The sequence below is a fragment of the Chelonoidis abingdonii genome, chromosome 1 (genome assembly GCF_003597395.2).
Source record: "Chelonoidis abingdonii isolate Lonesome George chromosome 1, CheloAbing_2.0, whole genome shotgun sequence".
Lineage (NCBI taxonomy): Eukaryota > Metazoa > Chordata > Testudines > Testudinidae > Chelonoidis > Chelonoidis abingdonii.
The window spans coordinates 137,707,787-137,725,279 of record NC_133769.1 but is presented as its reverse complement, the minus strand read 5'-3'; the positions used below and the strand labels follow the sequence as shown (position 1 = coordinate 137,725,279).

Sequence of the window (17,493 nt, the reverse complement as noted above, 5' to 3'; positions counted from 1 at the left end):
ACACAAAGGAGCTAAGTGACCTATCCAAGGCCGCACAGTAAGTGAGGAGCAGAGCTGGGATTAAGACTCAGGAATTCCCAGTCCTGTGCTCAATTAAGTAGACCACATGGCCTCTCATTTTAGTATATTTACATAGCTGCCATTCAGTGGAAGTTTAATTGTCCCTTACATTAAGACCATTTTACCCACCAAGGGAGGTAACAGATTGTCTTGCATCCCTCAACAACATTTCCATTGGCTGACTGAGAAGCAGTTTGCTGATGAGCTATGAAAAGAGCCCCTATGCCAGTTTGCCTTGCCTAGAAGGGCTGTAGCTGCTAAACGATACCGTATGTGGAATATTAAAGCGATGGAAAGAAAAGGAGACTAGAATGGGACAGTCATGAGAATTTCTTCTCTGAGGTGTGGAGGGCCACACACCACGAGTTCCTCCCCGAAAGAAAAAATGGTTTGTGCAATGGTTATTTCAGTCTGGTTCAATATGGTCCCACAGCATTATCACACTGTCCAGATGTTTCATTTGACGAGAACTGGGAGCTGCGGGGGGCAGTGCCTGCAGATGGTCAACATCAGCAAAATGCCTCATGGCCTGCAATCAGATTACCTTGATGGGCCCCAGGCTTCCCACCACTGCATTAAAGCCTATGCTAATTTGGATGTATTTGAAGTAGAGATACCAATGTCTGAATACTCCCCAAAATGCATGTCATCTGCTGTCTCAGCTAGCACTCCCATATAACTCACCACTGCTGGTTCATCAGACCTTAAAAATAGTCATCTGATCACAGAGTGCAGAAAGTAGGACCTGCAGAGAGAGATTTTCTTCATTTGGTATTAGAGAATGATAAAGTTGACTGTACATTAACCTAATATAGCAGGAGGCCACCGTGAAAGAAACAATCACTCCCAAGAAAAAAAACAAAGCTCTTAAAACCCCAGCTTGGGTTGGAAGTCATTGGATTAATGGACACCAGATTTGAAAGTTGTCATTTGGAGATATTACTCTGGGCAGGGGGTGAATCTGGAAGCGATAGCTCTTCACAAACAATTCAGCACATAAGTCACTAAGCCACAGAATGCAGACTGACTGACTCCGCTGTGAAGAGATCTCCACTGTATATTGTTCTGATTGTGATCTGAGGTGCCTTTGGGAGATGCTAGGGAAAAATATCTTGTACTGCAGAGAACTGAAGGAAAACAAATCATCAAATAATGTGTGTAAGGGAAAGCTGTCGTGGGTTAATGGCCTCCTGCTTACATCTATCCTAAGACACTGAAACAACGTGTTTTGAAAATATAAAATAGGGATTTTATTCAGCTATTCCATTCTAGTCACTTTATTTCTACATTGGAGATTGCTTAGCCTGCTTGTACTGGTGTAACAGAGGTAGCTGCTCCTTCTGTGTCACATTTTCAAAACCACGGCCACTCACATGTTTGTGCGCCCAGCTGGACTGCAGGCACATACTTGAGTGCCTAGGCCTCCTGATTGCTGTAGTCAAACTTGCACTGGCAGTTCACGTTGCGGGCACAAAACCTGCAGGCACATATTCTCTCCAGCCAAAAAAGAAGCTTAACTTCTATGCTGACTGAACCACTGCAAGAGATAAGCTTGAATTTTCCATCATCCCCTGTCATTGAACACACAAGGATAAGTGGCTCAGTCCTGGAACAGCAGCATCTGTGCTATGTGAGAAAGCTGTGGCATGGGCTCTGTGCATGTAAGACTTTCATGACTGTCCTATTTCTCCCCTTTGCCTGGGGAGAAGTTGTGAATGCCACCCAAGCAGATAGAGTGAACAGGCTCTTCAGAACTGTCAACTAGCGAGAGAAGAGGATCCAACGGGACTAAAGATCCCCCCAGACAATTTGAGAGGGGCTGTGAGGAGAGGACAGCAACCCTCTTCCCTAAAAGTGACTCTTCCCAAATCCCCCCAAATTAGCACCTATGAAAAGTCAGAGGTTCATCTCTGCCTGCCACTTCCCTATGAGGCAGAAAAGGGATTTCCATAGACCACAGGCTAGAGTAACCCATATAACATCATCTGCTGGGAAGGTGGACAAGGATTCACACAGAGATGCTCAAGTGACAGTTCAGTTACATGAGTTCACCTCCCCTCACCACACCTCTGAGCTGCTCCGCACTCCTTTTGTACACGCGCCTGACCAACCCCAGGGTGGAGCTAGCCTGCTTAGGCGTCTGAGGCTCATGTGTGTTCTACTGCCACGTAACCTGCCCCCACAATTTGTTCCCATGTTTCTACAATGTGATCTTAACAGCTGAGTATTTGGAGAAGCTTACTGAACAAATTAAAAATAAATTTAAAAATCACTTCTCCAGCTGAGCAGACGTTCCCCATTTTGAGTTTAGTGCCCCCTGACCTTTGCTTTTTTTTTTTTTAAATGTAGCGAGTAGTTCAATGCCTGTCACCAACTTACATTAAAAGAACATCCAATACCCAGGGGAGCTCTTTTAAATCTTTGTGCAAATGTGCCCAGTGCATACATGGGTGTTTCATAAGGAAGTATAGGGAGATACCAACACAGTGCTGTTGTATCTGGATTGCACACACTGCTTGGCATCATTTAAACTGAAGACAATAACAAAAAGTAAGTTTAATTGAAATTTTCAAAAATCCTGGAAACATCTCTATTAATATTGAGTTTTTCAACTTTTTTTTTTTTTTTTTTTTTTTAAACAGAACCAGTATTTTATGCATAGGCTGTGTGACCATGTCCCATTCAGAAATGAAAATAATTTATTTCTTCCAAAAATGGCTGATGAAGTGAAAGGAAAAAATGGTGTAATTACACTTCTATCATTTTGGGCAAATATACAGAGCAGACCAACATGTTTTGTCCAAAGGCTGGAAAGCGTCTAAGTGACTCCCATCTGTCTGAAAATATGTTATACTTAAGAAAAATCCGGTGTTCCAAACTTGTAGATGGCGTAATATCTCTGCTCATTATATAGATCCCATCGTTATGGAGAGTACAAGTCAAGTTGAGACCTGATTTGGACGTGTTCTCCTTGAGGTAGAGCCATTCTCTGGTAACAGTGTTGTAAGACTGTACTGTTAACATGTCCTCACTTTGGCTGGATTTTTGGTTAGGTCCCAGTTCATGAATACAACCCCCTACCAGGTAGATGGTTTCCTCAACAGAAAGCATCTGCTGTTTGCGAATGTGGACATCACACAGCTCAAAGTTGGTCCAACAGTCAGAAATGGGACAGTACTGCAAGATGTTCATATTCCTGTCTGAAACAAAGGAGAGATGTTTATGCAAAAACCTTAACACACCAGTAGAGGACTATGATATGTCAATCAGTATTACAGATTGTCTACCTGTTCTTTACACTGGTTCTAAATAATCAATGCGTCTTCCAACCCTGCTTGTCATCTGTTAACTTATTTACAAGGAAGTGTTGGATTGACAATCTTTTCCTTTTTGAGACTGGAGTCTCTGATCACCTTTTTTCTTTTGTAGAGGGTAAGATTTAAACCACTTTTGGCACACTGATTACATGATCCAAGTTGTATGAAGGGAGTGAGGGGCTTAGCTGAATAATTCCTGTGTGTTAGCTTATGTGTTTCTTTTTAATCTTTGGTCATTGACTGATACTTGAAAATTGCTCCACTTCCCCCTGCAGAAGATATTCTCAGGTCTCAGCCAATGCATCCTTTAACTGGAGGAAAGGGAAGGAAAGCAGAAAAATCCATGAAGTCCCCTAGACCTTACTATGCAGTTTAATTTATTTGTGAATCACCGAGACATTACAGTGAATTGTGCTGTGGAAAACTATAGTGTGGATAAATAGAGAAGAGCTAAGTATATTTGTTTTCCTCCACAGTTCTAATACAGTAGATGCAAATAGTATTTCCTTTTTATTTCTTTCCCCATCCATGCATCACAATCACGTCAGCAGGAAAGCACACAGCTCTGCTTTTGCCATTACAAGGTACAGGAAAGCTGCACAGCAATGGGAGGCTAGAGCAGTGATGGAAGGAAGCAGGTTTCTATTTAACTGTATCACATAAAATTGATGGCTATTTCTGTTTATTTTCTTGGCAGAGCAATGGAAACACCAGTTTGTAACAGTTAAAAGGTGAACGGAAGTGTTTTTATTTTATTTTTTAAAATGAAAAGCTATTTTAAAAGGAAACAAAAGGTTTTAGCTGCTGAGATCTTTGTTTCATCTGCATCCACCAAACCCCTAAAAAGGAGAAGACTGATCTGCATGCCTTGAAGTGTTTTAGGATTTGCAGAGGTGCCGAACATAAGCACCTAAAACCCTAAAACCCACCATAACCATAACCATAACCCACCATAACCATAACCACCAAACCCCTAAAAAGGAGAAGACTGATCTGCATGCCTTGAAGTGTTTTAGGATTTGCAGAGATGCCGAACATAAGCAATTCCTTTAGAAGCCAGGCCACTTTAACAACAGGCACCCTGGTTTTAATTTTTGGCTGTAAATTATTTTCTTCCCATGTGTTTTATCTTAGGTTATTTTCTGTTTTTATTTTTAGACCTTTTCACTTCACCTTTAAAGGCAGATTAAATTTTGGTCTTGAACAAATTGGTTGTGGTCTTTAAAAACAATAGGGTTTAAAAGAAATGTATCTTACCTCTTGTAGTATATCCTCCAACAACATAAATTTTGCCCTTGCATTCACAAGCTGAAAATTCTGCAAGAGGGTTTGGCATAGATGCCACAAAATTCCACCAGTCGTGCTCTGGGCTGTAACACTCCACATTGGAAAGGGATTGACCGCCAATGGCATAGAGCTTTCCGTTTACAGCCAAAAGCTTAAAATTGGACCTAAAAGACACAAATTGGAGTAATGAAATAGCTAGCATTTGAAAGAAAAAACAAAGAAAGGAAAGGACATTATTTTTACGAAGGTTCCAAGATCCCATCAACACTTCAAACTTGTACCATCAGCCAAACTTGTACCATCAGCATATTATAGTCTAAACTGTTCTGTCTGTGTCCAAAATAGACTGTAAGCTCCTTGGGACAGGAACTGTATCCTTTATGTTTGTAGAGGGTTGAGAACACTGAGGGCATTCAGGAAAAAATAATAATGATGTGCCTTTTTAACGTTTTATACTTATATTTCCGATCAATACAGTGTAAATGTAGTTGTTCAGCAGGGTAATCTGTTCTAGCTGTGTTGTGTTTTTTGTGCGCGTATTCTGTTGTGAAGAACGTGTGCATTCACATACAGGCACAGGCATAGATGCTCACCTACACACATGCACGCACACACACACAAAATCTTATTCCAGTTAGAGTTCCTGGAGTTTCATGCAAAGGTAGATTAATGCCTGAAATTGAGCACTGTCCCTGGTCTGTGATAGTGTCTCAATAACCCATAATAAATAGACATTTATTTTACTACAGGGTGAATGACACCCTGCAGTAGACAAAGAGGAATATATCCTCTCTATATTTCTCTCTTTATTTTCACCACCACCATTCACCCTGAAAGTAACACATTTTGGTACTCTTCCCTTCAGTCCAGGACTAGATATCTTGACACCTTCTGAAACCACACATTAACACAGGATGCTGAGCTCAATATACCAATAATCTGTTTTTGGTGTAACGGTATCAAAGTTCTATGTTTTCCCCTTCCAATTTAATCCACTGTGTCCTGTATATTTCACAGGCTGCAAAGGGAAACTTGCCGATGATTAGGGTATCACTTTGCAACTTGTGCCTCTTAAAAAAAAAAATGCATGGAGAAACATTCCAAAGACTGGAAAAAAAGGGGAGATAGGAAGACACATAAAAACTGAAGCAAAAGAGCAAGATGGGAAAGAGATCCAGAACGGGATCAATGGATAATAAAATTGCTCCTTCAGCACAACTTGTTCTGAGCCAGATCCAGCAAATTTTACTCAGGCAATACTCCTAATAAATTCAATGAGTGAAATTTATCCCTGTGCACAGGACCAGCATAAGGTCAATACAATACCCTATTCAAGCCCATAAAGGCTTTAGTGGTACATTAGCTACATGCTGCCCTGTGCACCAAAAGGTGAGTTCCACTCAGTGCAAGCATGAGGTTACAAGTCAGTAAGAATACCGCCTGAGTAGATATGCATGGTTTTGTCTGAACAAAATGAACGTTGTCTGGCAGCAGATTGCCCTGCAATTTTTTTTGTATTAAATATATTTGGAGAAGTGTAAGGGGGGGAGGAGGGAAGTCTCCTTCTAGGTGGAATCGTTTTGTTCTTGTAATCCTGAGATGGCTCTGGAAACTAAAATGCTTCCCTGAAAGAATTATTTGCTTTTGATTCTGTTTGTGCTGTTGTTTACTATTAAGTTACTCTTCCCATCTCAAGTCTACAGTGATTATGTTTTCCATCTTAAAGAATCTGGACTTAAGTGGCAATAATGAGTATGAAATGAGAGCAATTACTTGCAAAAACATTTGAGTTTCAAAGAGGAGTACCTATTTTAAATGCTATAGCAGGAAGAAAAACAAATATACACATATATACTACTGGAGGTCCATAACTGAGGAACTGTAGGTTGACTACAAGTACATTTTAGAAATTAAGCATATCCTTTAAAATTAGTAAAATGTTAGCAAGTCTACAGTGTGTTTGTGTGTTGTGGAGAGGCAGGAGCAGAGCTCTGGTCTTATAAAATTAATTCACTTGGGCATACACAATGTCTTTCATCTGATGGCCACAAGACACTTTGCAAATGAAGAAAGCTAACACACAGAAAAGACAAAGGAATAATCCAAGGTCACAGTGTCATAATGGAATAGAACTCAAGTCTTAGTCAGATTTAGCTGCTCTAATCACAAGAAAACGTGGACCCTTGCTGCTTTAGTTGTAGGGAGATCATTAATATCACATTTGTCTGATGGCATTTGTATAACTGGAGGCCCTGTTGCAAATCTAGGGAAGATTACTTTGTGAATGATGTATGGCAGAACCTTCAGCTCCTATTAGCCTAGAAGGAGTTCCTGTCAGATATTCATGTAAAAGTGTTCAGATTACATATCTGATTTCAGTGTTGGTTACCATGATGTTCAGAGCATACCCCTCAAATACGGAAAATTTACCTACAACACTAACTAAAATATTTATTTTACTCACAGGCACTGATCATACTTTGTCAACGCTTGGATCCTAACTTAATAGATCGCTTTGAAAAACAACTTGCCTTTGTGTGCCAATTACAGCAATTGCTTTTATGGAAAACTAACATTATGAAAGTATTTAATGCCTTTTTAACCTTTTTTTTTAAAAAATGTTCTTCAGCAGCTAGAAACAAGGAAAGCAAGCACCATACAACAAACCATCTTCCCAGAACGCTAGCCAGTGTTCCATGGACCACAGTTTGGAAACCACTGATCTCAATATTGGGACAAATCCATTCCTGATGTAACTCCACTGACTTCAATGAAGTTGCACCAGGAATCATACCTTTCAAATGCCCCTCATTTGGATGTCACTCATTTTAATGCCAAGGTTACACACAGATTTGTTGCCCCTTTATTTTTATAGCTGAAAACTATTTATATCAGCGATAGAGACTCATGAAAGTGTGATTACCAGAAGAGGTGTTAAGAGGAATAAATCCCACTGCATTTTAGGTTTCCTGCGTGAGTACAGTATATCCCCATTTATGCCCAAAATCCTCTTATCCAATCCCTTCCTTGCCCCCCATGTCTCTCATGCTGGGGAACAAGGAAAGGATTTGGCTAATATAGAGGTTTGAGTAATAGAGCAGAGACCCCCCCCCAACAGGACTGCAAGGAGGAAGACGAGCCCTCAACTCTGAGGAAGGCCACCCTGCTGCTGAATGGCCTCTGTGGTCCTGCTGTGATGGGAATGATTGAGCAGGGCCATAATAGTGGCGCTGCAGAGGGCTCCCTACCCTGCCACAGGGCTGGTGACACCCAGTCTCTGCAGGAACAAGGAAGGCTGTGATCCGAGTGGGCAGAGCAGAATCCTGGCGAGGGTCTCTGCTCTTCCCCACACCTTGCACCTGCAGGAATCAGGTGTCTCTGGCCCTCCAGCAACACAGGAAGCCCACTGCAGTCCCACTGTCATGGAAGTGAGTTAATGAGGCAGACCAGAAATCCCCAGTCAGAACTGTGAGGAGGAGTAGGACGAGCCCCCAGCTGCAGGGGAGGCCACCCTGCTACTGAATAGCTCCTATCCTCTTGATTATCCAAACTCCTGATTATCCAAATAAAATCCATGTCCCCCATGCCATTCGGATGACTGAAAGTATACTGTAGTTTGTTTGTACCCTTTATTTTGGATCTTTTTCATGTATTGCATCCCACATTGGGGCCTTGGCAGAGCAAGAGGTATGTCTGGGATGAATCTGGCCTTAAGGCTTTTAGAGTGGAAGTGTTTGCAGTAATTCCCGATACCCAGGAACTGGGAGTGAAGGGACAGAAGTGGGGACGAGAAGAATATCTCTTCAGGAGGCAGCCTGAACGTCTCCTAGTCCTCTATGATTTCATCAGGAGCAGCTCCTCTTGTCCCCCTATGGAAGCCCTGCAGGTGGCAGCAGCTCAGGTACAGACTGCTCCCATAAGCACTGTTCCATATGCATCTGCATGCTCTCATACTGGTGTTTACAAGGGCCTTTCAAACCTTGGATATTATCTACCAGGAAAAACAAACAAACAAACAAACAAACCAAACAAACCGCCCCCCCCCACACCCCCCACTCATTTTGGAGCAAAACAACAATTAAAAATACAGCCAAGATTGGCTCAAAAGGCAGGGATTCTAAAGGCAAAATATTTAGTAAATTTCATTTGGCAGTGTCACTAAGTAAAACGAAAAGGACTCTGTTTATCACTACACAATCCCTAAAGCTCCTTGCTGTTATCTCCCTCTCTCTTTCAGAGATAGTGTTTTTTTCTCTCTAACTCCACTGGGCCCCAATAGCATGACTTTCCATGTGAAGTTATTTCCTCGTAACCAGAGATCCTCGTCTTCCGTCATAAAAAAGCCAAAATTCTGATTTAAAAAGAAGAAAAAAACAAACAAACAAAAAAAAAACTACCTCGCCTCCCAATTCCACTTTTTTCCGTGATTAAAAAGAAACTCTGAACTTCAGTTTCCCCAGACACAATATATACAGTTATCAGTTGAACACAATGTTTTTTCTGTGGTAAGCTGTGTTAATCTGTATCAGCAAAAAAACCGAGGAGTCCTTGCAGCACCTTAGAGACTAACAAATTTATTTGGGCATAAGCTTTTGTGGGCTAGAACCCACTTCATCAGATGTATGAAGTAGAAGATACAGGAGCAGGTATAAATACATGAAAGGATGTGGGTTGCTTTACCAAGTGTTAAGTCAGTCTAATGAGATGAATCAATTAACAGCAGAATACCGAGGAGAAATAACTTTTGAAGCGGTAAGAGAGTGGCCGATTACAGACAGTTGACAAGAAGGTGTGAGTAACAGTAGTGAGAAATTAGTATTGGGGAAATTAAGTTTAGGTTTTGGTTCTTGGGTTGGTGTTTTTGTTGTGTGGTGTGTAGTTACTGGTGAGTATTTGCTTCAGGTTGGAAGGCTGTCTGTAAGCAACTACACACCACACAACAAAAACACCAACCCAGGAACCAAACCCTGCTACAAACCCCGGTGCCTACACACCTAACCACATCAGCCACACCATCCAGGGCTTCTTCACTTGTACATCTATCAATGTGATATATGCCATCATGTGCCAGCAATGCCCCTCTGCCATGTACATTGGTCAAACCGGACAGTCTCTACACAAAAGTTACACTTTCTTGTCAACTGTCTAATTGGCCACTCTCTTACCACTTCAAAAGTTATTTCTCCTCCCTTGGTATCCTGCTGTTAATTGATTTATCTTGTTCGACTGACTTAACAGTTGGTAAAGCAACCCACATCCTTTCATGTATTTATACCTGCTCCTGTATCTTTTACTTCATACATCTGATGAAGTGGGTTCTAGCCCATGAAAGCTTATGCCCAAATAAATTTGTTAGTCTCTGAGGTGCCACAAGGACTCCTTGTTTTGTTTTTGTTTTTTATGTTTTTTCTGATACACAGTAGAACCTCATTTATCCGAGCCTGTGTTGTCCAGCTCTCTGTATTAACAGAACCACTAGCTGCTTGGGGCTGATAGGAAGAGAGCTTGGGCAGTCAGCTGGAGACCCTCCTCCCCATCTTAAAATAAGGGATAGAAAGCTCTTTGCCAGTTCTCCTGATGATCTGACTTTTTGATTATCTGATCTGGCCCTGGTCCCAATTAGATCAGATAAACGGGGTTCCACTGGAAATTTAAAGCACATTCCAAAACTAACCACAAGAGAGGGAGGTTGTGCACACTGAATAAGTGACACTGATACATGAATTAAATTTTGCTGAAAGTATGTTTTTATTGTTTCACAAAACATAAAAACTAAAAATTGTCTGAAAAAAGGCAATTCTGTGTTTTTCTGTGGCAAATGAATTACTAGGATCCCTGCTCATAACACTCAAACCAGTTTTATAAAGATTATGTTTCAGTACAACAATGCTTGTTGAACAACTTAACCACAGAGGTAGTACATATGATCTAGAGGACAGGGCTCGGCCCTGGACGAGCTCTCAAGAGACCTGGGTTAAACTCAACCCCAAACTTCCTGCATGACATTTAGCAAGCCCTTAATCTGCCCTGTGCATCAGTTCCCTATCTGTAAAATAGGATAACACTGGTCTACCAGACACGGATTTTTCTCTTCTCAACACCTATTACTGATTGTAAGGCATTTTGTTACTATGGTGATGAGACACATAAGTAGCTCACTAGATCATGGCTATAAACTGGATTGGAATTACTAGTAAATAATCTTTAGGACCTGATTATAAAATCCAGGACATTTTTAAGGGCAGGGCAATCTTTTTATTAGTAGTCACTCAGCACAATGAATTACCTTACTCCTAACTTACTTCTTTTGGCCATGAAGTATTTCACTTCACTTGGGCCCAAATGCAGGGCCCATCAAAAAATCAACAAGAGTCAAACCACCAACTTCAGTGGGTCCAGGAACCCTGCCTCAGCGTATGCAACACTGATCCATAGAATATTATAGTACCAATTGAACCAAGCTCCTTTCAACAGAGGAACATGTGACTGCCCTTCCTTGGAAGCATGCTGAGCAAATGACCTGTTTATTTGACTAAGACTCCACACACTACTCCTGGGGAGGATTCTGCATCACTGCACATGTGCAGAATTCATGTCCCTCCTCAGATTTCTTTGCTTCCTCGCAGAAAAATGACTTCTGACAGGAAAGCTCAGGGAAGCTGCAAGAGCAGTCATGCACCCCTCCCAGGCAGCACAGGCTGGTTGGCTCGGAGCAGCCGGTAGAGATGTAAATCACCACCGGGAGGGTGGGGCTAGGAAGTCATGCGAGAGAGAGACACTCTGTCCCTCTCACTTGCAATTGCAGCACGCTCAGCGTAGAGGGGCAGGACTTCAGGGTGTTTCTGAGACAGGCATGGGGTAGGCTCTGTCCCCTCAGGCACAGCAGAATGTGGCAGCCTGCCTGCTTAGCGAATTGTTCCTATTGTCTTTATGAATTCCACCAGAGGTATAAAACAGGTGTACAATGTTATGGCTTCTTCACATTGCCAGAGCGGTGTAAAAGACAGTATGGCCTTATAAACGTTTATGGTGCTTTTGTGATTAGAACTGGTCTAAATTTTTGGACTGAAAAAATTTCCTATCAATATATGTCCATGAACTGTTTGTTACTGACATTTCTAGAGATGGTCAGTAGCCATTACAAATTGTGAGTTGGATTCCCCAGCCCTCACTTTCTCTTCAGTTGTCTATGATGTAACACTGAGCACATGGCTGCATATATTTGTTGACTAATAACTAGAAGTAAAGGGTCAAATCTAGCTACGTTACTATTAAGCAGGGCTTTGGAGCGGAGCCCGGAGCAGCTCCAGAGCAATGGAGCTTCAGGTTTTTGCCTGGAGCTGGAGCGGAGCCGGAGCACAGCTCCAAAGCCCTGCTATTAAGCAAGGGGGTTTGGGGATTTTCTGTAATGCTCCCCACTCCCATTCTCCACCCATTGTATAAAATTACCGAAATAATTGAAACCAGAGTGATTATACTCTCCTATTTTGACAAATAAAATATGCAGAATTTTAAAAGACTGTGAAGAATTTTTACTTTTTTTGGCACAGAATTCCCCCAGGAGTAACATACTGAAAATATAATGTACAATGAACCATGCTCTTATTGCAGCATCCCTCTGCGTAGCATAAATGCCATGAAGTTCTAGGACAGCTTTGGCTGAGGCAGCGTCTTCACCTTTGTTATACAGCCTTCCGTTAAAGGTGGGACTGTTCATCAGCTATTCCATTCTGATTAAAAAGACAAGCGTACAGGGGATGTTGTAAAGTACACGAGACTTTAAAACCACAAGCCCGATCTACTCTATGCAGGCATTAAAGACCCTAGGCATGTTTCGTAAAAACAGACATTTGAAAGAGTCCCCTTGGCAAAAATTCCCCCTGACTGTTTGGTCTGAGTGTTGCGTGTTCATTGGCTGCCACTATATACCCCACAGACAGAAGCACTTCTGTAGAATTGTCTCAGGTTGATGAGAATCCTTGACCTCAAGAGAAGAGACACTACTGCAGGGATTATGATCTGCTGGATTACTCTAGTCTTAAATTCTCCACAGCTAGCAGCAAGGTATCCTCAGGGAAGGGCCCACATGTTGAGAGTCCTAAGATGTGGTCTTAATTTGCATGGCAAACACATTGTATTTTCAGCAGGGCCTTGCCAGATTTCAGTGCAAAAGTTGGATGGTGCATACTGAATGAAACTGGGCCCTCTGGAATAGGAAGAATGGTTTTATGGTTAAGAACCTGATGAGACCTTGGAGATCTGGGATTTATTCCCGCTTCTGCCACTGATTTCTTTTGTAATCTTGATCAAATCACTTAAATCTATGTACTCCAGTTCCACATTTGTAAAATAACTCCCCATTACTCACAGGGTTATTGTAAGGATAATGTCTCTGATGCTTCATTGATTAATGCTTATAAAATGCTAAAATACTATGGCACTAAATCCCATAAAAAACCCAAGCAAGCAAGCTAAAAAGAAAGAAGAGTCAGGCTTTCAAAAGCTTGTTGGCTTGATTCATAACTAGGATGGGAGCTTCTGAGGTGGGACAGTGGATTCACTGTTGGTCCTTTTATGCTGTAATACCTATACTTTCTTGTTTGTTTCATTGATATAAGATGTTCAAGTGTTTGGCCTTTGTCATCATAAAATATAAGCAATCAATCAATGCATTCAGATTAGAGTAGGGTTGCTCCTGCAGAACTTGATAAGAGAATGGAGCTAAGATTTTTTATTTTTTTTTTTAAAAAGGTGCCTAAATAAGTGGCCTAAAGTCACAGGGTGCTGGGCACTTTTGAAAGTAAGGGCACTTATTTAGGAACCTGAAGATGGGCTTAGGACCCTAACTTCAAGCATCCTTTAAAAAAAAATCTTGGTCTACATTTTTATCTAGTGTCGCTTCGGTCATGGAGCAACAAAAAAAAAAAAAAAAAAAAAAAAAAAAAAAGGTTATTAAGATGTCACCATTTCTTTTAAAGTCTCAAGAAATGCATACTTTACAGTCCCTACGGCAATATTAACTCAGGCATGTTGCACATCCTTTATAGTTTGTGATATACATTAAACACGAGAGTAAATTATAGGTAAACTCTCACTATGCACATAACTCAGGGAACATCTGAAATTTTATCATAATATCAATTTCACAAACTAATTTGCGATAACCTAAATTTTAGATAATCGCATTGTCAAGTTTACCTGTATTATCTAGTACAACAAACAAGGAAAATGGGAAGAGAAAATACACGACATATATGCAATATGTCCAACTTGCTGCTGCTGCATGAACCTTTAATTTTGCATTTCCTGACTTTTTAAACATTTTAATTTGCACAGGCTTAATGTTTCTGCACTTAGGTTTTTAAATAGGAAAAAGAAAGAAAGATATAGCACTAATGCATGCTTCTCAGAGGCAAACTTGTTTCTTGTAAATACTTAGAAGACTAGGGATCAACTTCTCTCTAGGTCAAGAGAATAAGGGGTTAGTCTTGGGATTAGTTTCCCACTCAAACAGGTAGAGGAAAAAGAGAAAAAGGGATGCCTGCATGGCCTGATCCATGCAGTGGTGGTGGAAATTAGGGGTGCTAACGCACTGCCTGGCTTGATGAACTTAAATACCAAATACATGGTTTCCATGATCAGCACCCCCACTATAAAAATTGTCCCAGCACCTCTGGATCCACATAAGCATGAATGTTATATCCAACAGCAATTTGAGGACAATAAATACATAAATTCATTGTATCTGAAATGATTTAAAGAAGGGTGGTGGGAGGAGAGCTGGTCAGGAGTGGGAAGGTACAGGCGAAAAATAACACTGAAAGATCTTGTTTTGAAAAGCACACACTTGTAGTGCAGCAGAAGCATGGAATATAGTAAATCTCTCCTGTCATGCTCATCTTACAACTAAAGACTCCAATCCTGCAATTTGATCAATGTAGGATCCATGCTCAGGTATTGACTTCAATAGGACACTGCATGGTTGACCCTTATGCCTGTGCAGAATTCCACTGAAGTCAAGTGTTCTGCACCAACACTGAAGTCTAACTGCAAAGATGAGAATGCAGAACCAGGGCCTACTAAAATCTTCTAGTTTTCAAATACGCAGTGAGGACTATTTACATGCCAAATTTTAGAGTTCAGCTGTTTTTGCTGTAAACTGCTGTTTGTTTTTTTTAAAAAGAATGTTGAGAATATAGAGAATGTATGTATTAATTAAATATTACATTTTATAATAAGAATTAAAAAAGAAAACCCAAACTTTCTCTTAGTTTTGTCTAGTCTTGCAGCTTTAACAACTTGTAAAATAGTGTAATTGCATAATTCTATTGGTGATCCTATAAAGCATGCACCAGCTGGAAACATAATACAAGCTGTGAAACATTTATCTTTTTTCTAATTGTTATTATCAATTACTTTATGAAAAATCAATAAAAAACTAATCACAAAAAATACTGAGTTACATGGGCCACTTCCACTGACAATTGTAATACAATTATGGTCTATTTCAGGGGTAGGCAACCTATGGCACGGGTGCCAAAGGCGGCACGCGAGCTGATTTTCAGTGGCACTCACACTGCCCGGATCCTGGCCACTGATCCAGGGGACTCTGCATTTTAATTTAATTTTAAATGAAGCTTCTTAAACATTTTAAAAGTCTTATTTACTTTACATACAACAACAGTTTAGTTATAGACTTATAGAAGGAGACCTTCTAAAAACATTAACGTATTATTACTGGGCATGTGAAACCTTAAATTGGAGTGAATAAATGAAGATTCAGCACAGCACTTCTGACAGGTTGCCAACCCCTGGTCTATTTCATCAGCTTTTAAAAACAATATAAGAAGCAGGAAGAGGGGGTTGATGATGGAAGGAACCAACTTCAGGGCAAACATTCTCCTCAGGAATACTAAACGATAAGCTCTCTGGGGCAGGGACTGCAGTTTTATAGCATGTGTGTACAGTGCCTAACACAAAGTCTAACTGCCGTGATACAAATAGTAATCTGTTTGGTGGATCTTGACTCAGATATTCTGCACTCCATGCATGCATGGGCTGGTCTACATTATGAGGGGAAATCAATCTTAGATATGCAACTTCAGCTACGTGAATAACGTAGCTGAAGTCGAATATCTAAGATCAGATTACTCACCCATCTTCACTGCGCGGGATCGATGTCCGCGGCTCCCCATGTCGATTCCGGAACTCCGTTGGGGTTGGTGGAGTTCCGGAATCGATATAAGCGCGCTCGGGGATCGATATATCGCGTCTAGATGAGACGCGATATATCGATCCCCGAGCAATCGATTTTAACCCGCCGATACAGCGGGTAGTCTAGACGTAGCCATTGATGCCAACAGGATTCTATGCGTATAAGAAGACCACATTACTGAGCCAAAATGCACCATGCAGAGACTGGGAGAGACTTTTGTCTTCATTATTTTACCACAAATTTCTGTTTTAAACGAAGACAGATATTTAGACTACAAAGCCTACTGGACCCTAGAGGCCTGATTCATCACCTCCCTGCTTCTTGAATACTATCATTAACACCAGCAAAAACGAAAAGAAGGGGAGAGTCAAGCACTGCTTGAGCTGATGGAGTTGATTCCACAAGGCGCAGGGCAGTGGTGAATCAGGCCCTACATCTTGTGTAGGTATTGACTAGACCCAGACTCAATAGGATATATCTTGTTAATTCACCATGTGGGGGTTTACCTCTTTTGGTTCATTGAAGCCATCTGACTCCATTCATTTATGCAGGGGTTATAGCAGTGAGCAGCCGATATCTCTTGACTGGTGATCCTATAGCCCCCGATGACAAACAGGTAGTTGTCCAGCATCGCCGACCCATAGCCTCGGACGTTCATGAGATCCAGGGGCAGGTTGTTGGCCAAGGGAAGCCACCTTTGGGCCACCTCATCATACCTCAGCATGGACCAAGGGGCTTCCTCCTGCAGGTGGCGACGCGGGGCCAGGCCCAGAGAGGAGGCATCCATGAAGTCTCCAATAGCCACTAGAGTGGCAGTGCCCTTCATCCGCCTCTCCATCAGCTGCTGCCGGAGGGCACTGGGCAGGAGGAGATGGGGACGGGCCTCGGGTCTCCGCAGCACCTGATGGTAATGGGCAGCCATGAAGTCCAGGCAGGCATCCTGCAGGTCCTGGAGGCCATAGACCTGGGCTAGGCGGTGCAGCTCCAGGCAGTTGCCCAGCCTCACCTGGGAGAGGAGCAGGCGCAGCAGCGGGGTGACCTGCAGGTAGCAGGCAGCCTCAATCAGTTCCTCCAGCAAAGGGGGCTCCTGCTCCCCGCCCTCCTGCTCCAGCCAGGCCAGGCCCGAGGTGTTGATGAAGTCCAGCACCAGCTCCAGCCCCAGGGCGCTGAGCCCCCCGCGCAGCTGCTGCTCCTCCTGCCCCTGCCCCGCCTCCCGCATGCCCGAGCGGAACAGGGCGCGGAAATAGTCGCTCTGCTCGATCAGTTTCCTCTTGCAGACCGGGTAGCACCTGTCCCCCAGCCGGATCCGCACCACCTCCTCCCCGCCCGCCCCAGCCTCCCCCGCCGGCGGCTCCACGCGGGACATGGTCCGCTCCGGCCCCTTCCTTGCCCGCTGCCGGGGTGGGAGGGGAGCGCACGCCGGGAGACGCAGCCGCTGCAGGGGCGGGGGGACGGGCCAGCTCCCGGGCGGGGGGATGGTTCCTCAGGCGGCGGCCTCAGTCCCTGGCCCGGCCGCGTCCTGCAGCGCGCAGGCCTAAAAAGGCAACACTGGAGCGCGCAGCCGGGTGGGAACCAGCGTCTCTAGCCACCCGCTGCCGTAGCCTCCCGGCCGGG

General features: G+C 42.7%; 1 protein-coding gene across 1 annotated transcript; it reads right to left on the bottom strand.

Moving 5' to 3' along the window:
• Positions 1–2,741: 2,741 nt before the first annotated feature.
• Positions 2,742–17,311, bottom strand: KLHL42 (kelch like family member 42). The gene is made up of 3 exons (XM_032783980.2): positions 16,386–17,311; positions 4,635–4,828; positions 2,742–3,260 (listed from the first exon to the last, which is right to left on the bottom strand). Exons 1-3 carry the CDS (start codon positions 17,243–17,245, stop codon positions 2,809–2,811), a joined length of 1,506 nt encoding a protein of 501 aa, XP_032639871.1. The 5' UTR covers positions 17,246–17,311; the 3' UTR covers positions 2,742–2,808.
• Between the last annotated feature and the right edge of the window lie 182 nt (positions 17,312–17,493).